At 46.9% G+C, this 22,049-nt stretch overlaps 10 protein-coding genes across 10 annotated transcripts; 4 read left to right on the forward strand and 6 right to left on the reverse strand.

Moving 5' to 3' along the window:
• Positions 1-753: 753 nt before the first annotated feature.
• FOMMEDRAFT_111654 (uncharacterized protein) lies at positions 754-2,842 on the forward strand. The gene is made up of 4 exons (XM_007268875.1): positions 754-1,032; positions 1,227-1,832; positions 1,918-2,172; positions 2,228-2,842. The coding sequence occupies exons 1-4, from the start codon at positions 865-867 to the stop codon at positions 2,237-2,239; spliced, it is 1,041 nt and encodes a 346-aa protein (XP_007268937.1). The 5' UTR covers positions 754-864; the 3' UTR covers positions 2,240-2,842.
• A 974-nt stretch (positions 2,843-3,816) lies between these two features.
• Positions 3,817-5,158, reverse strand: FOMMEDRAFT_158814 (P-loop containing nucleoside triphosphate hydrolase protein; the record flags this gene model as incomplete). Its single annotated transcript, XM_007268876.1, has 6 exons — positions 3,817-3,912; positions 3,970-4,041; positions 4,149-4,221; positions 4,369-4,691; positions 4,744-4,876; positions 4,938-5,158. The coding sequence occupies 6 exons, from the start codon at positions 5,156-5,158 to the stop codon at positions 3,817-3,819; spliced, it is 918 nt and encodes a 305-aa protein (XP_007268938.1).
• Positions 5,159-5,235: 77 nt separating this feature from the next.
• Positions 5,236-6,116, reverse strand: FOMMEDRAFT_158815 (P-loop containing nucleoside triphosphate hydrolase protein; the record flags this gene model as incomplete). Its single annotated transcript, XM_007268877.1, has 5 exons — positions 5,236-5,401; positions 5,455-5,578; positions 5,637-5,831; positions 5,876-5,953; positions 6,023-6,116. The coding sequence occupies 5 exons, from the start codon at positions 6,114-6,116 to the stop codon at positions 5,236-5,238; spliced, it is 657 nt and encodes a 218-aa protein (XP_007268939.1).
• A 386-nt stretch (positions 6,117-6,502) lies between these two features.
• FOMMEDRAFT_126765 (translation factor) lies at positions 6,503-8,742 on the forward strand. Its single transcript, XM_007268878.1, has one exon. The coding sequence runs from the start codon at positions 6,587-6,589 to the stop codon at positions 7,595-7,597; it is 1,011 nt and encodes a 336-aa protein (XP_007268940.1). The 5' UTR covers positions 6,503-6,586; the 3' UTR covers positions 7,598-8,742.
• A 147-nt stretch (positions 8,743-8,889) lies between these two features.
• Positions 8,890-11,377, forward strand: FOMMEDRAFT_148097 (delta-1-pyrroline-5-carboxylate dehydrogenase; the record flags this gene model as incomplete). Its single annotated transcript, XM_007268879.1, has 13 exons — positions 8,890-8,943; positions 9,017-9,124; positions 9,193-9,472; positions 9,507-9,511; positions 9,548-9,633; positions 9,700-9,785; positions 9,860-10,141; positions 10,246-10,332; positions 10,392-10,533; positions 10,638-10,720; positions 10,782-10,882; positions 10,968-11,050; positions 11,128-11,377. The coding sequence occupies 13 exons, from the start codon at positions 8,890-8,892 to the stop codon at positions 11,375-11,377; spliced, it is 1,647 nt and encodes a 548-aa protein (XP_007268941.1).
• A 452-nt stretch (positions 11,378-11,829) lies between these two features.
• FOMMEDRAFT_158819 (uncharacterized protein) lies at positions 11,830-13,557 on the reverse strand (the record flags this gene model as incomplete). Its single annotated transcript, XM_007268880.1, has 4 exons — positions 11,830-13,092; positions 13,150-13,324; positions 13,401-13,452; positions 13,518-13,557. The coding sequence occupies 4 exons, from the start codon at positions 13,555-13,557 to the stop codon at positions 11,830-11,832; spliced, it is 1,530 nt and encodes a 509-aa protein (XP_007268942.1).
• Positions 13,558-13,812: 255 nt separating this feature from the next.
• Positions 13,813-16,404, reverse strand: FOMMEDRAFT_111662 (MFS general substrate transporter; the record flags this gene model as incomplete). Its single annotated transcript, XM_007268881.1, has 15 exons — positions 13,813-14,162; positions 14,232-14,313; positions 14,373-14,469; positions 14,530-14,627; positions 14,682-14,736; positions 14,796-14,908; positions 14,978-15,055; positions 15,114-15,187; positions 15,250-15,388; positions 15,448-15,665; positions 15,726-15,849; positions 15,903-16,078; positions 16,141-16,156; positions 16,217-16,236; positions 16,299-16,404. 15 exons carry the CDS (start codon positions 16,402-16,404, stop codon positions 13,918-13,920), a joined length of 1,641 nt encoding a protein of 546 aa, XP_007268943.1. The 3' UTR covers positions 13,813-13,917.
• Positions 16,405-16,966: 562 nt separating this feature from the next.
• Positions 16,967-17,812, reverse strand: FOMMEDRAFT_126773 (hydrophobin-domain-containing protein). The gene is made up of 3 exons (XM_007268882.1): positions 17,249-17,812; positions 17,149-17,186; positions 16,967-17,083 (listed from the first exon to the last, which is right to left on the reverse strand). Exons 1-3 carry the CDS (start codon positions 17,698-17,700, stop codon positions 17,037-17,039), a joined length of 537 nt encoding a protein of 178 aa, XP_007268944.1. The 5' UTR covers positions 17,701-17,812; the 3' UTR covers positions 16,967-17,036.
• A 79-nt stretch (positions 17,813-17,891) lies between these two features.
• On the reverse strand, positions 17,892-18,792 carry FOMMEDRAFT_142221 (uncharacterized protein). Its single transcript, XM_007268883.1, has 4 exons — positions 18,622-18,792; positions 18,224-18,509; positions 18,130-18,163; positions 17,892-18,063 (listed from the first exon to the last, which is right to left on the reverse strand). Exons 1-2 carry the CDS (start codon positions 18,738-18,740, stop codon positions 18,392-18,394), a joined length of 237 nt encoding a protein of 78 aa, XP_007268945.1. The 5' UTR covers positions 18,741-18,792; the 3' UTR covers positions 17,892-18,063; positions 18,130-18,163; positions 18,224-18,391.
• A 485-nt stretch (positions 18,793-19,277) lies between these two features.
• On the forward strand, positions 19,278-21,475 carry FOMMEDRAFT_158821 (uncharacterized protein; the record flags this gene model as incomplete). The annotated part of the gene is made up of 4 exons (XM_007268884.1): positions 19,278-19,429; positions 19,481-19,570; positions 19,630-20,924; positions 20,988-21,475. 4 exons carry the CDS (start codon positions 19,278-19,280, stop codon positions 21,473-21,475), a joined length of 2,025 nt encoding a protein of 674 aa, XP_007268946.1.
• Positions 21,476-22,049: the final 574 nt, after the last annotated feature.

Consider the following 22,049-nt stretch of genomic DNA (forward strand, 5'->3'; position numbering starts at 1 on the left):
GTAGTTAGGCTGTATAAATTTTAATAGTAGATTTTCTAGCATAACTTTGTCATATATCTATACTGTATGTGTAGAAATGCCTATATCAATTTCCTTGAAGGATTCCCTGTCTATTCTGAATTATTATAGCAAAAACATCAAAATCTGAAAAGAGGGACCACTGCCCTCCCTGCCTCAATTCTAATCTACCTACATGTAGAATTTTAGACATTCTATTGTATGACATATTCTACAATATTTGAACTATCTTCTGGTTGTGAAAGAATGTTGTGTCATGTTTATTTTTTTAATAGCAGGATAAGCAAACGACAGTGGAGTCTAAACTGCTTTGCCCTCGGTGTTAGATACAAGATTGGGTTTCCATTGGAGGACATTGCATTTCGATATCCTGGTGATACAGTAGATGCCAAACCTTAGCCTTAATAGAATCAAATCAGTAGAATTGAACGAAGTTGGAGTGGCTCCACAAAATAACGCCCTGGTGTACACGACTGTTGGAAAATGCCGGCATAGATTCCATATGAAGATGTGAGAATTGTGAGATGAGGTCAGGTCCGACGAGAGGGTGCCAGAAGGGCACTTCCGGATATGGCAATCAAATGCAGGACATATAGAGACGCGCGGAGAATTAGCGCGTCCCCACTCAACAGACCACTCCTCACTTCAAACTATCATCACCTCCCAAGGTACGTGCCCCGCATCGCATACGTGGATGTCGGGATGCTCACTTAGTATATAGCCCTCTTCTCCCGTCGTTCCCTCTCTTCCTGCACTTTGCAAATTACTCGCCGCTCAGGAGCCGCGGAACCATTTTCGGTGTTTGAAACGCTGTCTTATTCCTCCCCGCACTCTTCGACCTCACCTATGGATGATGTGCTCGCTCTGGGTTTCAATGATATTTCAAGCGAGTGGGACAAGGCAATGAATGTTGACGACAAGCTTCCCGGTTTGGACTTTGACTTGTCAGGTTCGTCAACCGAGAGCAGCAAGTCTGATCGAGACTTGTCGCCGTCAGCCGTCCTAACCCCTCCTGTAAGTGGCATTGTATTTTGTTGAGGATGAAACTTCCCCTTCCAACCCCATAACATATATTACTTTCGATGTGCCTTTGTTTTGTTACGGTCTTTGGTAAACTTGAACAACTACTTTCTAATTTCATTTGCATCTATTAATAGAAACTGCTTGAACATTATTGCTAACAAGACTGTTTTGTTTCTTCCAAATAGGATTCGCAAATGGGTTCTCCTGTCGTCGACAATAATGGCGAAGGGAATATCTGTATATCTGTCTCGACCACCTTTTACCCACAGTCCGAAGGCGACCATGCAACCGTTCTCATTATTCTTGCGTCTGATTCGGTATTCTTCTACGTTAATTCGAACCTCTTGATATCTGCATCCCGCAACGGGTTTAACAGTCATCTTCCGATTGCGTGTGATAATGATTCCGACCCCATTCTCAGTCTATCGGAAACTTCCGCCGTTCTAAACATTCTGCTGCATACGATCTATGACATGCCTTGCGCACATTACTGTCCGTCTCTAGCAGATCTGTCGGCTGCAGTGACCGCATGCAAAACATACGGTATTCCTCTGAAAAAATATGTCGCGGCCGGAACGCCTTTGTCTCAAGCGCTCCTTGCTTATGCGCCTACCAATCCACTGGAAGTATACGCGCTCGCTGCGTCCCATGATTTGCTTGACCTTGCGGTCACGACCTCTTCGCACCTTCTTTCATTCCAGCTACCTACGCTGACAGATGAGATGGCGGCAAGGATCGGCCCTGTCTACCTGAAGAAACTTTTCTTCCTGCACCTCGGACGTATAGATGCTGTACGTAATTCCGTTCTTGCGCTCCGAGAGCTTATCAAATATCTGATTCCGTACTGATATGGGTTTCATTTTACCATATCTCTAGTTGAAGCGATTGCTTGTCATCTCACCGCCACCGCACGCATCAACGCAGACCTGTGACTTCACCGAACAGAAAGCGATTACACGTGCTTGGTCTCTGGCGACTGCGTACCTCACTTGGGAAGCACGCCCAGATCTCAGCGCCAGTACCATTGAAGCAACGCTCCACCCACTCGCTGATCATCTCACCTGCGACCAGTGCCGATCAACTCTCATGGCACGAATTCGAGAGGTGGTGGTGCAGTGGTCTATGGTTAAGGTATTCATTTATCTATGTGAATATCGGTTTGATGACTCACGGATCATTCATCTAGCGTACTATATAATTGACGTCTTGTCGAAGCCGTTTTCCCTTCCGTCATCGTATCCCTTCAAAATCCCACGGAAAATCATCGGAACCCATCCGAAGTAATCTGCATCCCTGTTTTACCTGCGAATGTCCTCCTGTATTAGTATCCACGTATGCCTTGTCCTCCTATGTTGTCGCGGTTGTCATATACATGATGACGAATCTGGTCAATCACCCTGAATCACCGGGCAATTGGCTCATTCTCCGCGTAGCGACTGCTTTATCGGGACTCCTGCTCCAATCATATTTTCTCCGTTCCGAGGTTTTGTTACCCTCTCCGCTGCATTTTAAACGCCTGCTGTATTTCTTCCGATTCTGTGCTTCACGGCTTCTTTATTCACCTCTCTGTACTTCTTCATCAAGTCAAACCAACACACTGTACTAGCCATACACGCATGCACTTACCACTTTTTTATTCATTTTCTTTCAACATGCATTCAATTCTATCCGAGTACAACTTCCTCGTACTCTTTTGATAGATAACCAATGACTATTGCAGATTAGTCCTCTGTATCAATTTGTATTCTTGGGCTTGGCTTCCCTGTCACCTCGTTTGCTGCCATTAATACCCCTTTGCTCCGTTTCCTGCCAAATCGTTCAATCGCTTCATTCCCATTCGTTAGATACACGTTACGAAACGCTCCTTTTCTTAATGTTACGGCACTAGGTAGATTACACACGAAATGCAATATATACTATCGTAGTCATACATATGGAGAGTTCCAGTTGACGGGCGCTTGTTTACTTCCGTAATTGGTTTCTCGTCTCTATCGGAGAGAGCGGACGTATCTATGTTTGTTCACTTCTTTGATGTTTTATGTCCAAAATTAACGAACATGTGTAGACATTGTGACACAGGTTCCCTGAGATCGAAATAGTGGCTTTGATTATGGTAGTACAGGTTACATATGAGATTATGATTGCTACCTATTTTCTATACAGGAGTTTGTTACAGCAAGAAGATATACTAACTAAGAGATGAGTTATAAATTGTGATGGATGAGTGTATACTGACGCCATCGACACCACTTGGCAACACCGGACGATAATACTGTTACGTTACACAAACACCAGTACACCAGTACAAGTAACGGCAGGGACCCCGGAAAACTTTGAATGGAACGGTGAATTTGGGCCGTTCATCCAGAGAGAAGGTAGGTCGTGGTCCAGAGTTGTCTATCTATCCGAGTCCCGACTACCGATAAATGTATAGGCAGATCCCACCAGACGCATATACTTCCCCCTCTTGGACTAGGTTAAGAGCGGATGTAAGGCTATTGGAAAAGAAGTTAACGGGAGAAGGGATTGAGTATTGCATGCTGATCCGTCAATTACAAGGACATTGTAAGTGTGGTGTAGTCTATACATATTCAGGTCAGCCAGCACAGCATATGAGCGCGGCTGTTTGCGACAAGTCTAGACTGCAATTCGACAAGTCTAGGCTGCAATTCAACAAGTCTATCGTCGGTCTTGAGTTGGGCCGGTAGTACATTGTGTAGTAGTTAGCCTCGGAGTTGATCTCGGATATTATACCTCGCCCCGCGTGATCACTAATCAGCTGGAGGATCTTGGCGCACTGACACGCTCCCTTTTTGCCTGCTTAATCTTGTGGATCTCCTCCCGCTTCCCGAAGTCCGAATCATGCAGTTCCTAAAAAACAAACACGCAAAGAAAGAAAATTGGAGCAGAGAAGTCAGTCAGATGAACAGCTAGAAGATGATTGATGTAAGGGTAAACGACTCGCGGCTGGCTCTTGGCTTGGAAGTTTTTCTTTTCGAGCTGTGCAAAGACAATCAGGAACCGGGATCATGGTGTGCCGATTGGATACATTTGGAGTACATGTGGGATTGTGGGGTTGTGGAGTTGGTTGAATGGAGAGGACGCACCATGTTCGCAAGCCACTTAGCGGTGGAGACTGCATTCAACTTTTTCTGGCAGCCATCTCCCGCAGTTTCGTCTCTATAATCATAATATAATAATGAACGAAGAAAGAGAAGGGATGAGTAACGTGTGACGTTTGCAAAGGAACCTCATGCTTACTAATACGTTCCTCTATCCGAATCACACGTTGCTCATCCCGCTCCGTCACGAAGTTCACGGCGAGACCGGTCCGCCCGCGCCGTGCCGTTCGTCCGACACAATTGTGTGTATTCTTCTGGTTCTTGTGGCATGTCCCAGTTCACGAGCAGCGCGACGTCGTCGACGTCTAGTCCACGAGCGCCGACGTCTGTGCATACAAGTACCGGAACGACGCGTGCGCGGAATAATCCAAGTGCAGTAAGACGTGCACGCTGCGTGAGACGAGAGTGTAATGGGGTACTTCGGATTCCCAGTGTTTGTAGAAGCGTTGCAAGGTATGCAGCTGTCCGTGCCCGTGCACAAAATATTATTGTCGGTGGAGGTTGTTCTATTGCATCTGGGTCAACAGCCTTTCGGGTCTTGGAAGAAGACTTCGATTTAACTTTTTTTGAAGGCCTTTACGGGTTCTGGAGGTGCGCATCGCATATGGATGATACTCTCTGGAGGGCTGCAGAGGAGGTGGAATAGGTAGGGCTCTCGGACGTGCGATGGGACGAGAACGTAGAACTGTTCGAGCGTTTCTACGGTTTCAACCCTGCATCAAATTTCAAACGTCGATTTAGAGGCAAATGTAGGGAATAATCGAAGTCACGAACTTGGCAACCATCCGATGTATAAACGGCTTCTGTTTTCCTGGTCGAGGAGGAACCGCGATCAGAGTTTTTATGGATTCTGTCATTGTTGCTGTGAAAAGACAGGTCTGTCTCTCCCTCGGAAGAATATTGAATAAATACTCCAGTTCTGGAGCAAAGGTCGGATTAAGCAGTCGATCTGCCTCATCGAGCACCTGTCGGGCGATACAAACTTCAGGAGACATCCTCAACGACGAGTACTTGCAAGCTGACCTCACCAGGAATTTAACACGGGACAAATCCCATTCGCTGCTGGAGCTCTTCAGATGATAACGATTCGCCCGGGAGTTGCAACGACAACGTGTGGACGGTTGTTAAGCTCAAGTGCTTGGGTTATCATGTCCATTCCACCAACAATTATGGCTGTTTGGATGTTAAGGGGAGCACCAAGGACAGCAAATTGTTCGGAGATTTGGAATGCAAGCTCTCTAGACAAGGAACTGTCAGAGTTGACCTTTTTATCTTGGTAGAGGAGTCTTACCGTGTAGGCGTAAGAACTAGAGCATAGATTCCATAGGGATCAAGAGATAGTTTTTGTAGGACAGGTAGCGCAAATGCAATTGTTTTCCCTGAACCTGTCTGCACGTTACCAACACAATCCATGTCTTGATTTACTCGAAGAATGAGCCTTGATTATACATATAATACAAGTTGATTGCTTACCAGCTAATAACGGAGGAATACACACTACTTGCACTTCAGTCGGTGAACGAATCGACATGCTCGCAAGGGATGCCACGAGCGCCTTGGATGCTCCCAGATCTGCGAAGGATGCTATTGACTTCGATGCGGTGGATTTGGGTAATGTTGGTATTCGAGGTTTCGATTGTAGAGATATTCGAGATGAGTCCTTTGCGACTGGCCTGTTAGGTCGTCGTCTTCAACTTCGAGAACTTTCAGACTCTCGACCTCCGCATCATCAGAGGCGTCGCCAGACGTTCCATTAGCATGAGAGTAATCGGCCGAACCATCGCTATCAACTTCATTGCCATCAAATCAAGAGAACGACTCAGCATCTTCTTCGTCTGTTATTTCGGCCTGTAGCTTACGTCGTTTGCGTTGAGGCTCCGAGTCTTCGAGACGCCGTAGCAAATCATCCGTAGATATATCATCTTCCATTAACGCCTTGCTTTTCTTTGCCATGAACGGACCTAATGATGAGTGAGGAACGGGAGGATCTTCAAGAGACTTCGTAGGTGCCTGTTGTCAAGAGCCTTCCATTTTTGGAGATCGACAAAATTTTGACATGAACATCGATCGACACAGTGACAGAACACAACTTGCACCGAGTCACTCATCTCTTCCCTGCACTCAGACTACAGATAAAAATGCGGTTTACCCAATGCTAATGACCATCTATCTGGAAAGTAACTGAAGCTTCCTATTACTCTTAATCGACCTATCATGCCCATCGAATGAACATATTACTCAAGAACCTTAGTCCTCGAAACTTGTACACTTTCTTCAAGACAACTCCTCGACAATCTGTATCTCTAAGGCAGCCCACTATGTCTCCTTCGCCGACATTACAGGTCCTATACTGCGACCCATCTTCAATATCGTTCTCTTCATCCCTGGAGTCATCCGACCTGCCCAAAGTATCTTCGGAACGGATGCTTGATGCACTGAAGCACGCTGCGCACCGTTTAGTAGACCTTGAAGATGTCGTCGCGTTTCCGACAGAAACTGTGTACGGACTTGGCGCAAACGTGCTTTCATCAACTGCCGTATCGCGCATCTTCTCCACGAAAGGTCGACCGCCGGACAACCCGCTCATCATGCACATCTCTTCACTCCCGATGCTTCGCCGACTCCTTCCGCAAGATTATAAACTTCCACCCGTTTATCAGGCTCTGGTGAAGGCTTTCTGGCCCGGTCCACTAACTCTGCTGTTCCCGGCGGATCCCAAAATTGTTCCGTCGGCAGTAACTGCGGGTCACCCCAGCGTAGCAGTCCGCATGCCTTCACATCCCGTCGCTCGGGCAGTTGTGGCGTTGGCAGGAGTCCCACTCGCAGCGCCCAGTGCAAACGTTTCCGGAAAGCCGAGTGCAACGCGTGCAGAACATGTTATAAATGACCTGGGTGCTACCAGTCGACTTCGACTCGTACTGGATGGTGGAGCCTGTCCTATTGGAGTAGAAAGCACCGTTGTTAACGGACTCGGAGATGACGGGAATTTGCGTGTGTTGAGACCTGGTGGTGTCACTGTTGAAGACTTAGAACGTGTTGTAGAGAGTATGAATTTGCCGAGCTGGAAGCGACCAAAGGTCCTGGTTCACCGACGTGATTACGAGGATAAGGAGATGGAGAACGCACCTACTACCCCAGGGATGAAATATAGACATTATTCTCCATCTGTCCCAGTCGCACTACTTATGACCATCTCGAAACCTCCAAATTCCGACCTAACCATACCCTACTCTTCCGCACTCGCCTCTCTCATCGAATCACGACAAAATAATCACCACTCCGGTCCACTCAAAGTCGGCTTACTTGCGCCTTCGGATTCACCTCTCCTGCGGCACAAGCCTCATTCCGCAGATTGTTTCACGATCGAAAATTTCCTTCTTGGCTCGAGGTCGGACCCATCCGTGATGCTCGTTTTTGGCATAGGCGGATTTTAAACACAGGAGCTGTGACTGCTTATAGTCCAGTTTCATAAAGCACTATCGGTCTGGCGGTCATTTAGGCTAGTTGTGTTGTGCCACCTCACCCACCACCCACCACCTACCTCAAACCGACCACCACCGTTAGGAATCCGAAATGCAGGACTGCGACCTGTTCAACGCTCCTGGTGCAGATGTTGTGCTCCAGACATGCGATGGAGTCCGCTTTGACGTGTATCATCGAATACTAGCAGAGGCGTCTCTGTTCTTCAAGGATGTTCTCTTTACCACAGTCTGGGAAGGAAGAAGGTGGCACTGTACCTGTTGTTGAAGTTTCCGAGACGGCTGAAGTCATGGGCACGTTACTGAAGCTCGTGTACCCCGGAGTGGGCCCAGAAATAAAGACTCGACGAAGTTTCGATGGTATTGGGCGCCGCAATGAAGTACGATATGTTGAGAGCTGTTGAAACTCTACGTCGCCTCTTAATTTCGCCTTCCTTTGTTGAGAAAGAGCCGACACGCGTATACGCGATTGCATGTCGTTACGACCTCGAACCCGAAGCACGCGTCGCATCCTCTTATACACTTCGTATCAACGTACTCGACGGTCCACTCTCGGAAGATCTCTAATATATAACCGCATGGTCATACCACCGATTACTCGACCTTCACAGACGACGTGCAAATGCAGCGTTACGTGTACTTGAGTCTGCAGAACTTGAGGATGTGAAATGTATGCAGTGCAACCCAGCGCATTATGGTAGCTTGAGTCCGCCTCGTTGGTGGACGGAGTTTGTCGGAAAAGCGAAGGAGGAATTACGCGCAAGGCCGACGACGGATGTAGTATTTTCGATGGCGTTTCTCGCAGCATCAGGTCGGACGGGCTGTCAACGTTGTTCAGGATATTGGAGTCGTATGCGTTCCTTGAGGGGCTGAAGAAGCGCATTGACGAGCTTCCCGCGATGATTTAGACACATTCTTTTCGTTCTTGGGTCTAGTGTATGACATCGGCCATCTCGACGAACCTGCAATGATCGATTTCATGACTACACGATAGAACTTCTATCTTTCCCTTTAATATTGGTTTATGTAGCATCTGGTGCACTGTATTCGGATCGTTCCGCGGCCTTTTGTATAGTTTATCCAATAATAGAAGTTGTTTACCCATATTTTCCGACGACCCGCGTACCCAAGGCGGACATGTGCTTTAACTTATGTTCCATTCACCAAGTCCCGATGCACCGACATTCGTTCTTCGTCTCAACCACCATCATCCTTATCGAGTCTGAACGTACAGATTTTGAAGAAAGATGAACGCAGAGTTAGCTACGTTCAAGTCTCCTGCTGTCGAGAATGAGCCTATGGTAAGCATTTAGAATAAACTAGGATGGGTATTCTATGTCCGGATTAGAAGTTGCTGACTATCGATTATCGTAGAGGCACTATGCGCCTGGCTCTGAGGAGCGGCTCGGTCTTGAAGCAGCATTGAAACAAATACAGCAAGAACTTCCCTTTGAAGTGCCGTGCATAATCAACGGAAAGCCTGTGAGTAGTCATCAGCTTGCTGGCTGTATGCACCTCATTTCTCGCTATTTCGGGACGAAATATAATAGGTGAAAACAGGAAAGCTTGCAAAGCAACCCTTCCCAGTCTCACACGCCAAGCATCTCTGCGAATACCATGAGGAGGATGAGGCTACTGTTGCAGCCGCAATTGGGGGTGCGCTTGCTGCAAAGGCAGGATGGGAGTCGATGCCTTGGGCGGATCGTGCTGCGATTTTCTTGAAAGCAGCGGATTTGGTGTCGGGGAAATATAGATATAAGTTGATGGCTGCGACGATGCTTGGACAGGGGAAGACTGCATGGCAGGCGGAGATTGATGCCGCTGCTGAGGGTATGTTACCCGTACTGATATTTGTTCTTTAAAGATGGAGTGAGCTGATGCTTGTGGCGTTGGATGACAGTATAGCTTGCGGATTTCTTCCGGTTTGGAGTCAAGTATGTTGAGGAGCTGTATCAACAACAACCGATTAAGAACTCTAAGGGAGTTTGGAAGTGCGTATACTTGAAACTTCCTTGAATTCTCTGTTAACACTATCTTGACCTAATCTTACTGTCCAGTCGCGTTGAGTACCGGCCTTTGGAAGGCTTCGTTCTTGCCGTCTCGCCGTTCAACTTCACTGCTATTGGCGGAAACCTCGCCGGAGGTCCGTTCTCTTCTATTCCACTCATCCAAAGAAGTCTAACATTTGACTAACTAAATCGTACGAATCAACCATAGCCCCGACACTCGTTGGAAACGTCGTAGTCTGGAAACCCTCACCAATGGCGACTTATGCAAACTACCTCACCTATCAGATTCTCGTCGAAGCAGGCTTGCCACCTGGTGTCATCCAGTTCACACCCGGACCGCCACCCGAGGTCGTGAAGCAGTGCATATCACATCGTGACTTTGCTGCGCTACACTTTACGGGTAGCACGCATGTGTTCCGTAGCTTGTGGAAAGACATTGCGGCAAATTTGGATAAGTACAGGGGATATCCAAGGATTGTAGGTGAGACGGGTAAGTACTTTCCTATTAGATATTTTATTGGATTGAGCAAGGGAACGACTGACTGATTGGTGGAATTCATTCCTGTCCTTGATAATGTGATTGGGCTGATATAGGTGGGAAGAACTTCCATGTCGTACACGAGTCGGCGGACCTTACGAATGCCGTCGTGCAATCTGTCCGTGGCGCATTCGAGTACCAAGGTGAGCTCTATCAACACCCTATCCAACCTTTCTCTAACGTCACTCTTTACGGCATCTAGGCCAGAAATGTTCAGCTCTCTCCAGACTCTACGTGTCCTCCTCCCTCTGGTCCAATGGCTTCAAAGACAAGCTCCTGCAAGAAGTCGCGAAGATTAAAGTCGGTCCCGTCACGGACTTCTCGAACTTCATGGGCCCTGTCATGTGCGTATTCTTGTCTCTTCATTTCCGAAATTTCGTGTGGAGAAGCTGAATATATGCGTGTTTCATTGGTTCTGGACTTGGATATCTTGGATATGAAATCGTAGTGGACGGCCCGCATTTGATAAGATTACTGGATACATCCAGAAGGCGAAGGATGCCGGTGGGGAAATCCTCATCGGAGGGAGCGGTATGCCATCAATATTGAAGGAAGTCTGACAAACAACTGACATATAAATGATCTCTATTAGCCGACGATTATACGGGATACTTTATCCAGCCTACAGTTATTCTGAGCAAGGACTCCAAGTCCATCACGTTTGTTGAGGAGATATTTGGACCTGTACTATCTGTGAGTAGTTGTTCTAGTTCCTCCGTCACATTCAATGTTTCGTGATATATGTTTGGGTTTACTCGATATATGCATGATTTCATAGGTATACGTGTTCGATGATAAAGACTTCGACGCGAAGCTCGATCTCGTCGACTCCACAAGCCAATACGGTCTAACAGGTTCGATGTACGTCTCCATCCTTCTCTTCTTCTCTTTTCCCATCCTCATCCACGACATGTAATTCAATTACTTCACTCCATTAGCTTCGCCTCCGACCGCAGCGCACTCCTCCACGCATCAAACCGCCTGCGCAACGCAGCAGGTAACGTCTTCTACAACGAAAAATGCACAGGCGCAGTAGTAGGCCAACAACCCTTCGGCGGAGCACGGGCGAGTGGGACGAACAATAAGGCTGGGAGTATGGGCTTGTTTTATAGGTTTGTGAGTGCGAGGAGTGTCAAGGAGAATTTCGTAGGTCTTGAGGACTTTGGGTATCCGTCGAACTTGGCTTGAATGATTGAGAGTAAGAGTGGGGAGATGGTGTCTTGGAGGTGTAAGAGAAAAAGGGCATTTGTAAATAGGTGATCTGTCTATTTTGTACTCATGTTTTGGTAAATAAAAGGGTTCAGCATCCTAGTTTTAAATTGAGTTGGACTAGTAGATAGCTACACACTGTCTATTCATATTATTATCAGCAAATTTTGTTGAAAGGACGATTCACATTGATTTTTGGGGGGAAATTTCTGGCATGCAGACACCAAAATGGGCAAACCTTAGCTTTATGGTAATTGTCTGACATAATATTGTATTGAATGGCAGGTTTCCAGAGGCAATGAAGCTTCTCAAGAAGCAGGAGTAGTACGTGATTATACTCGTGAGAAATGCTATCAGTACATTGAGTGGTATCAAACAAATGCTTAAAAGATATAGCGAAACAAAAAAGGGGAAAGATAACGAAAACAAGTCTAACGGAAATCGACAGGTGGAACCCACTCAGGTATCTTACCCCACTCAAACCGCGGAGCAGCAAACGCTTCCTTCACAGATGTGGGTAACTTATCTGCGTAATCTCGTGGCAATAGCCCATCATGTTTGTCCTTTCCAGGCTCAGCCTTTATTGCAGCAAGCGCTGCAGCGAAATCCGGAGGACCGACTTTCGGTTTTGGTGGTAAACCAGCCGCAGCAAAACCACCACTTGCTCCAGCTCCAGCCCCGCCGAATGCAGATACGGGCTGTGAAGACTGACCAAAAGCAGATGAAGACGTCTGCCCAAAGGCTGATGGTTGGGACGTCTGATCGAATGCAGACGGTTGAGCAGTTTGTCCGGATGCGGAGGTCTGTCCAAACGCAGGAGCTTGAGCCGCCTTTCCAAATGCTGAGACAGGCTGTGAAGGTTGTGCGAAAGCGCTTGCCGTTTGTGACGGTTGTCCGAAGGCGGAGACTGGTTTCGCAGGAAGTCCGAATGCAGACGTTGGTTGGGTCGAACTCGCAGGGGCACCGAAAGCTGACGGTGCACTAGGAGTTCCGAAAGCAGATGTTGTTGGTACTGCAGCAGCATTGTTACCCGCGCCACCAAACGCTGATTGACCAAAAGCAGGAACTTGAGTTTGTTGCGGGCCAGCACCGAAGGCAGAAGTTCCACCGCCAGCGAATGCAGAGAATCCACCACCAGCACTGCTTCCGAAGCCAGTTGCAGGCTTTATAAAGGACGATTGCGGTTGTGAAGTCTGACCGAATCCCGACGTTGAAGCTTGTGCAGGTTGTCCGAATGCCGAAGTAGTCGGGGCTGGTTGTCCAAAAGCCGAAGTCGTTTGTGAAGGCTGACCGAACGCAGAGACAGGTTTTGACGGTTGGCCGAACGTGGATTGACCGAATGCTGGCTGGCCGAATGCAGATTGGCCAAAAGAAGGCTTCCCAAATGCAGATGCCGAAGTCGATGAGCCAAAGGCCGATGTGGGAGCAGAAGTTGAAGCACCAAATGCCGACGTTGCTCCAGATGGTCCACCTCCAAAAGCTGACCCACCACCGAACGCAGATGTCGTTGATTTGCCGAAAGCAGGACTAGCAGTATTCGACGGAGAATTGTACACGGTTCCAGCAGGGTTCGGAATGCCCCTTTGTTTTGCAATTGCTGATTTGTACGCGTGGTTGAATACCTGAGATATCTCAGACAATGCTTTGGCGTATGTTTGGTCTGCTTCCTGGATCTTCTCTGACTCGTATTTTTGCTAGACATGCAGCGTTAAACGCATTACGAGATTAGTCGTTTCCGTACTGTGACTCACATAATCAGCGATGTTTCCTGACTTCAACGCTTGGACAGCCTTCCAACGCAGCTCTTCTGGCGACTCATCGAGACCTGCAATAAGAGTTGGTTCGGACTTCGCAGAACCGAAGCTCGACAGTGGCCACAATGGCTTCTCAGCACCTGGAGTTATGTCCTTCGCTAGTCCTTCTTGACTTCGATTCATTGTGGATGAAGTAGTTGAGGTTAGCTTGAGTTTAGACACTGCGCAGTAGAACGCGAGCTACTTACGTGAATGGAACGATTACTGGTCCATTACCCGTATTAGGAGGGCCACCGGGCACTGGAAACATATAAAAACAAAAATAATTATCGTAAGTTGTTATACGACATAGATTTCGACGGAACTAACTTCCGAATCCTCCTGGTCGTTGAAGTGGGTGCTCATTCTTGCATGCGTTTCCAAATTTACATTGACCACGGAGATAGAATTGGCAAACAACCTTTCACGGAATTCAATAATCTGAAACAAGTTATAGTCCTCCACACATACCATGACCGAACCACAAGTTATGTATGAAGAAAGTAGGCATCAGCCGTGTAGGTCAAAGCTGTGGTGGCTGACCACTGTAATAGGTGCACGTGACTGAGAACTAGCACGTGACGAAAATAAAGGCACACAAAATTGAAAAATCGCTTGTACTGTCATTCTATCATTAAACCATATTATGCACTAGCAACGTGTATTATTGACATGACGTCCATCCAGTGATCCAATTTCCAAGAAAAGTTGCCACAGAACAAGAAATTACTCCTTCCCAGCATTCTCATTTTCGTCAAGCCGCGCATCCTTCACATCGGATCCTTCCACATCTCCTTCATATACATTGGAACCACTCTGGCACACAACATGTGTGCCGTCCAACGAACGATGTTCCGCGGCGAATGCAACAGCATCTCGCCGTCCCTTCTCTACATCAACTCCGAACCAAATTACCAGTCCCGCGGACAAGCAGAGTGCGAAGAGAAAGGGGAAGCCCATCCAGTTGTTTCCTGTGATAGAACACAGTGAACATCCATGAAAAATACAGTATGCAGAAGTACACAATAAAATAAATGTACCAGTTCGGTCGATTATAGCCTGAATGACGTTTGGTCCAATCATGCTTGATGCTCGATTAGATAGGCCAAAAAGGCCAAAGTACTAAAGTCACCATCAATATTTTGCCTGATGGTATCAATATAGAGAGAAGAAGAGAGTACCATATTATCAAATCCTGGAGGTGAGAGTTCGGCCATCATAGTCTGCGAGAAAGCATAGTACGGTGCTTGGAAGAGACCGAAGACAACATTGTACGCCCTAAGAACAATTGGTTTAAATCTGCCTTGTCTAAATACAGCGTGAAAGGAATGGTCTTACCAAAACTCCCAAACGTTGTGAAAACCGAACTTTTCTGTCCAGATACCAATCATTCCCCATAACGGGATGAAGACAGTGACGACATTCGTAACAACAAACTATAGGATATTTCAATAAGTAAATGTTACTTATGCTCGTTCACGTCGACCTACCATTGGCTTTGTTCGAATCTTCCAGTACTTCTGGATATACCAAAATCCGAGTGTACTAAATATATTGGAAGCTTGATTGAGTGAATGGGTCGGATAAATATATTGGATACAAACCTAAGAGTCGACGTAATTGCCTGGGCTAGTCCAAGGTACGTTTGCTCTAGAAATGAGAACGAGAATTTGTCGTTCTGGCAAATAGACACGAGTGTCCCCGTTGTATTGAGTCCCTAGAAAGATCAACAATTAAAATATGATTAAACGATGTGATTACGCAGTAACAAAGAAGTTGAACCAACATCAGCAAGAAGGAAAAATGCAACCAGGTAGATAAAAGTATGAGGAAGTTTCTTATAATGTGTAAGGGCTTCCCATATCTTTAAAATATATCAGTTGATTCCGCGGTCTCGAAATGATTTGCTAGTGATGACTGACCTGTTTCCAACCAACAGTCAGATAACTCTCGCTCTTCGGAAGAGGTGGACCGGGTCTCGGCTCCTGATAAATAACTTGAAACAGAATATTTAATTTGAGAAATTATCAAGCGACCTGGAGAACATAGAAAACATACACCACCAAATTCCGAGGAGTACCCAGTATGCATTCGTAAGTACAATGACATAGTTGTTGACTTTAGGATTGTTCGCAAGTGGTAAAAGAAGCGACAAATTAAGGCAAAGCGTAGCAATGTATCCAATGTTACTGTGCATCTATACATTTCACAATGTCAGTCAACAAGAAGGACATGGTTATCGAGAAAATGACAGACCGTGCTGATATTACTGATTCTGTTCTTCTCAAGACTTTCTTCCCTTTCGTACTCCTCGGCAGTGATTGCACCATTTTCAAGCATATCTCGGAGTTTGCGAGAATGCGATGTGTTCCTTGCAAGTCGTGGGAATAACGCAGCGTAGAAAACGAGTGTTGCCCCATAAGAAATGAAACCGACCATGAAGAGGGCCATTGAAGCTTGCCAGCGATCCGGTGCTATGAGGGTTGGGACATGTAAGCTTGTGATCAGATGTTTGAAAATCATGGATGACTTGCATGTTAGGCTCATACTCGCGAACTGGGCAGCCCAGCAGATAACTGTTACTGTAAAAAATAACCATCGGCCAAAGTTACCATAGTCCGCAGCAGAGCCGATTGTAGTGAAAATGAGCGTCATGACCTAAAATTAGACTTTAATGATTAAGGTATAATTTAGACGCGATAAATGCCCACAGCGAAACTTAGACCGTTAGCTATCAGGACTACCGAGCTGACAGACTTCGTTCCTTTGCCCCACGGAAGGACACATTGACCAGATGAATTCGCATCAGTGCATGAGCTGCCTACTCCGCGTACGGGATCATGGCCAGCCTCAGTGGCCCATTGTTGGAACAATGTCATCGAGTATCCTATATAGCCCGCATATCATATTAGCAGTTCGTCAGAGGTAAAATAGGACATAACAACTGACCATTTGGACCAACACCCTGAACATGCAGATCATTAATTCAATAAGTGCTAATCAGTCTTGAACGGGCTTGGCATACGTTATCTCCATTGTAATACACTAGGTAACCACACTATCAGACACTTCGAACAAAGTATTCGAGGAAAAGGAACATAACGCACAGTAGTAACTCCAAAGTTCCCTACGTGTAACGACTGGTTCTTCCTTATTTACGGGCGCTATCGGAGGTGGTGTTGATCCCACATTACGAAGAACCTCGTTCACCATAGCACCTGCTTCTTTATCTACACCCAAACTAGGAACCAAACTCTCAGGAGCAGGTTGCTTTTCCATCACGACAGTGTCGACAAACGCGAAGGTAGAAGAAAGGAAGTACGGAGGCGAAGGTGGCCCATTATTCAAAGCTGGAATGTACTCCTATATAAAGCTTTGTAGGAATCCAAAAGGGATCCCGTGTTCAGCTGGAGCATGTGTTGCGGCGTGTCACTGTTATCGCGCTCACCAGCTTCTCAATTTCATAACCGAAAAATTGCTATTGCCGGTGATCCGGACTTCATATTTGGAGATATTCTCCCCATATAGAGCAGTAAAACCCAAATACGGAGCCGTCGGTAACCGCTAACGGGACTTCTTCAATTTATTGAAATTATTTTAACTTCGCGCAACCCATATTTTGATGTTATTTTGCAGAGCCGGACTCAGGTATAGGAAATAGAACACGTTCAAACATATTATCCAATTAATATACAAACACTTCAGAACACAATTTCACACACACAGGCAATACAAAACGAATCTCAACTAATCAGAACCTTGACAATGGACGAGTATCCTAACCGAAGTAAAGGCAGCTCTCCATAGTGATGTCCTCCTTATATTGACGTGACTTATCATCGGCATTAGAGGCTGATATCGACGGGAACGCAGCCGATAGAGATGAGATCACCTGCAATGAGAGACGAAGTCAATAAATTACACATTCGGATTTGTATGATTGAAGTTCTAGTATACCATGACTGTTATCCTCGCAGCAGACGGGGTGCGCATTGCTGGAAGGGAAAAACGTTAGCATGAGGTTGCGACTATTGGTAAACCACAGTATAGAACATACCACGAGGTGCCGCCAGTACCAATAACAGTAATCGGGGTGCAAGTCAGACCGACAAGAACGTCAAGGTCCTGGACGACGATGCCAAGCAGGCCAAGTATACCCGCCGCTGCAGAATCGCCCGCCGTCGTGACGGTATTGCAGCACTGAATCGGACCGGTGTTGCACTGACTAGCAGGCTCAGTCGCCGTCGCCGTCGCGGTGACAGTGACCGTCGTAGTCGGAGGAATCTTCGTCGGAGAGCCCCCGTTGGGCATGGGTGTGGCAGCCGCAAGGAGTGCAAGCGAGACGAAGGAGGCGAACTTGGTGAACAACATTGTTACAGAGTAAAGATACTTGAGAAGCTCGAGAGACGAGTTAGTAGTCAAAGAACTTGTGAGCTGAGTGACTGAAGAAAAGTACGTCGAAAAGCCCGAGCTTTTATAACTTTCAGGGACTCCGAGGAAAATGCCCATAAAACAACAGAAAACATTGGCCTTCGGTGCTTTCGGCACTCCAACATTCCTTTCACCAGTACGACGTCGAACCAACGCGAAAGCGGAAAATACTAGCAAGCCACAACGTCATTTAATGAGATGATTCGCAAATCCCGAAGGGAAAGCGAACCAGAATCTTCCAATGGGATGTTGAGAACTAGTATTGTGACCAGATTTACGACAAATGTTTGATGCTACTGAACCTGACAAGATCTTCAACATTGGCAAAGCATAGATTCTATTCGCTGCTTGGATTTCGACCCTGTCTGCTAGGCGAACTCGCCGCTGATTCCCGCGAACCATTTGATTGTTGACTTCGAAGCTAGGCACGAAGCCAAAACGCTTGAGTAATAGGAGTGAATGGATTTAATTATGTCGGTGCTAGCACTTATCGGAACGGGAACTCACCGACGGAAAAGCGCTCGTAGTTCTTTGTGCATACCTGATAAAGAGATGATACGGTTGTGAAATACTGTTCCTTGACAATGTTGAGGTAGCTAACTTTTTACCAAGTCACTGCACTTCTGCACACTACCTCAGATCAATCGCAACACTCCAATAAGATGGTCGATAAATGAGTCAGTCCTATGGGAGAAATTTTTTTAGAAAGTCCGAGGATGACGTAGGAGCGGGAAGAAATGTATTCTCGTTTTCAAGACAGAACCGAACGTCAAAGATTTCTTGTTTCGCAACCCCAAACGGTGAGAGTGTCCATCCAATAGGAGAGACATCTGTGAACCTTGAACAACGTACAAGCTCCGAAAGTGTGGCAAGGATTGTTCCGACAACTGAGATGTAGATGTCATCAGTTAGAAAAGTTACGGTGCTGTAAGATGGTGCCTCGGAAGTTGCCTCAGAAACAAAGCCGTGGCCTGTAATGATGCATAAAACATAACGTACCAGCTGAAAAAAGTTGAACCGTAGTCATTTGTCTGTCTTTGGATCGGGAAGCATGACTTTCGAGGAGTCAACAGAATAGAAATTCGGTGGCGAGACATCAAGCCAGGAACAGACCACATAGCACCACATATGAATTTTGCACACTTCCATAATCATGGGACTGAGAAGCTCTCAAAGGCTTGATACGAAGATGCGATTGGCTATACGCAAATATCCGTCCAATGGCAAACGAGCCAAAAGTTCCTAGCCAATCCCGACCTTGACTACACCAAAGGTTGTAGAGAATTCTAGAAAGCTTCCGAGATTTGCCAACTTTAGTATGCAAATCAGAAAGTCGAGGTCTACCGATCTGAGCGCTGCTCAGAGTACTCAAAGCTTTGCTTTTGAGAGTGTGCCAGTGTGGTGGTGGTCCTTTATTAAAAGGTATTCAAATAGAGGAGGGCCCTTAAGCAGCGGTCGGAACGCATCTCCCACGTGATCCGCTGATCCCAATAAAACAAGTCACCTGCCAATTTCGGTATCTATTCATATGCGCAGTGGTCTGAAGCAAACGTGTTCTGCAGCAACATTGACTTAACATCACGATCATTAACGCACAAGCTATCTGTGTGTACGCAATGCCAATCTTTCTTGTGTTAGATGATACTCTGCTTTGAATGCCACGTTCGACATTTGTCGGGGTCCGCTGCCTTGAGAACCAGGCGCGTAACCGGATCGGCTCGTCGGTTCGGTCGAGGGGATGGCAGGTGCAGTTCACGAATCAAACTAGGAGGGATGGGTTGATGAATGCATATTATGGGAGCACTTTGTGAGCTACTTGATGGTATACAACGATCTTGTTTCATCTTAAGTTGTGTAGGCTTCTGCTTCGTGGACCGAAGAAATCACAGTTCGCGGAAGGGTTTGGACTGAGGGTTAAGGGATCAGATGGACTGCGGGTCAGGACTCGGTATGAAAATACGAACTATAGATCTCTTTAAACTACGTATGATTGACTTATGTTCGCAGGTCTTCTGTGTTGAAGACACTTCAAATTCAAACGGGTCCCATTTTGTATCAACCATCTGCTTATCTCATCAGCGCTCCTGTGTTTATTGCACCCATTATCGCCTTCTTGAAGTCGAGCATTGTATTTAAAGCTACTGGCGCTGTAGTCACCTTTGTGAAGAGCACTTTCGTAGCGAAGATCTTTGCCTCTGCTGTTGCGTATCTCAAATCCGGAACAGTCTTCAAGGCTATCACCGCGATCGGGCGCATCTCATTCGCGATCATCGCATCTCTTCGCCTACAAGGAAGGCGTATCTTGAAGTGGTGGCATGGTCCAGAACAATACGAAAGGATTCGAGCTGAACAGAAAGCTTCCGGCAAAAAGAAACACAGTTGGCATTTTCGTCGGACGACAATTGTCTGTATCGCAACACCCATAGCTTGTCTTGTCATTGCTACTCTAGCGTCTCTTGAACGAACACCAGTATGGGGTCGCTGGCGGGTCATAATGATGAGTTCGGACGAAGAAGCCCGTCTCGTGGAAGAGTTTCTACGCCCAGGGTCTGTACCTGGTGCCCATCTTGATACGACCACAGCACGCGATTGGCTCGCAATCCTTCGCGCGGCCTGCGGGGAAGAAGCTGGTCCTCCGGGTACACTCATGGGAATGTCCGTGCTGGATCCAAATGTCGACTGGCGTGCACGATGGGTGATGAATACATTCGCACGACTCGAAGACGGCGTAAGGCATGTGAACCTTACATCTGAAGATGTAAACGAGGGGTGCAACGTGGTCAACTTTGGCTCAACACGGTTTGCTATTCCCCCGGTTGAATACCCATTGACTATCCGTCCCGCAGCATTAAAGCACCACGGTCGCTCAGAAGACGAACATGTGGAAGGTCCGCTCGTCACGCGATACGGACTCTTGGTCATTGATTCGCCCGTTTGTAATGCTTTCAGTCTTGGGTTCGGTCCGGCATTGCAATCTGAATCAAGAAAAGACGAAGAGGCGCCCGGTGTTGTGGTTGTCTTTACTGGGTTGCTGGACGAAATACTCGGGAGACCCGAGAATACTTCTGCACCGGAGAAACCAGCTGCTTCCTCTGCGTCCAGTGCACTATTCGGGGTTTTCCAACAGGCAGTAGTCTCTTCCCCACAGAACCCGAACCTACCCGCACCGCCGACGAAGCATGACACCGAACAATTGGCGTCAGTCCTTGCTCACGAGTTGGGACACCTCCTATTGTCTCATTCACTCGAAACACGCGCCTCAAATGATATGTACGAGCGCCTTGGAATTTTCTTTACGGATTGTAAGTAAATCATAATATTTTTGTCCTGATTCGGTTTCGTTGATGATGTATCTGCATCGCCAGTGATACGAACCGCGGTCTACCCGCTCACCGCTATCTTCGGCCCAGCTTTCAACGACTGGTTTGGTGAACTTATCCGCGTCAACTCCGCACTTGGACTTCGCGTGACGAGTAGCTGCGCTTCCCGCGCTGCAGAGTTCGAAGCAGATCTCGTAGGTTTGCGCATCCTTCTTGGCGCGGGTATAGATCCGCGTATTGCTTTGAGCAAATGGGGTGTTGACGGATTGTTCGACCGTATTGAACACCGCCCCGATGTAAGCGCAGCCAAGCCGGGAGACAGCGAAGAGTCGTGGTTAGAGCGGAATGGTTTTGCTCGAAGTCATCCGATGAATGGAGAGCGTCATCAACGTATCCTGGAGGAACTCGAGAAATGGGAGGAGCTTGCGCGGAAGAAACCTTCTGATAAAACTACAGCGGAGAAGATCGTTAATGATGTCGCTCCACAGATCCCTATTTCTAAGGCAGCTCGACAGGTTACTGGCACAGTGTAGTCTGGCCATGGTTATGCTGGGTTTGCTTTCTACCTTTCCTGGTAACCCCGCTTAGTAACTTATTTTGGATATCAATGTCTCATAGTCATTGTACTATTACTGCCCTGCTAATCCCCACTCACAATAAAAGGCATTAAGACACTTACTCTAAACTTCCTGACAGAATTTCATTGTGTAATTAGGTATCTACTATACACTGTGTTTTCAAACGAAAACGAGAACGAACAGAATCATAAATCTAAACCGCGTGCTCCGTTTGCAAATTACACCCTATCATCCAGCAAAACCGCACGTACTGCGGATCCCATGATTCTCGAGAATCGCGATTACAGGCATCAGACGTGCCAATGCCATAAATCAGCCCTCGGTGAATCTGGGTTCTCTGCAGCGGCGCGGCGGCGTTAGAACGCCAGGCAAGTAGCTGTCTAGGATATGCTTGGTTTCGTCATTGCACGACAATAGGCACGGTGTGTGAAGCGAATATGGGAGGATGAAACGGTGGGATAGTGAGAGAAGGAAGGAAAGTTGACAAGTGGCGTCGTGTTGCATGTGGATGAAAGCATGTCTGAGGTCA

The sequence above is a fragment of the Fomitiporia mediterranea genome (assembly GCF_000271605.1).
Source record: "Fomitiporia mediterranea MF3/22 unplaced genomic scaffold FOMMEscaffold_8, whole genome shotgun sequence".
Taxonomy (NCBI): Eukaryota; Fungi; Basidiomycota; class Agaricomycetes; order Hymenochaetales; family Hymenochaetaceae; genus Fomitiporia; species Fomitiporia mediterranea.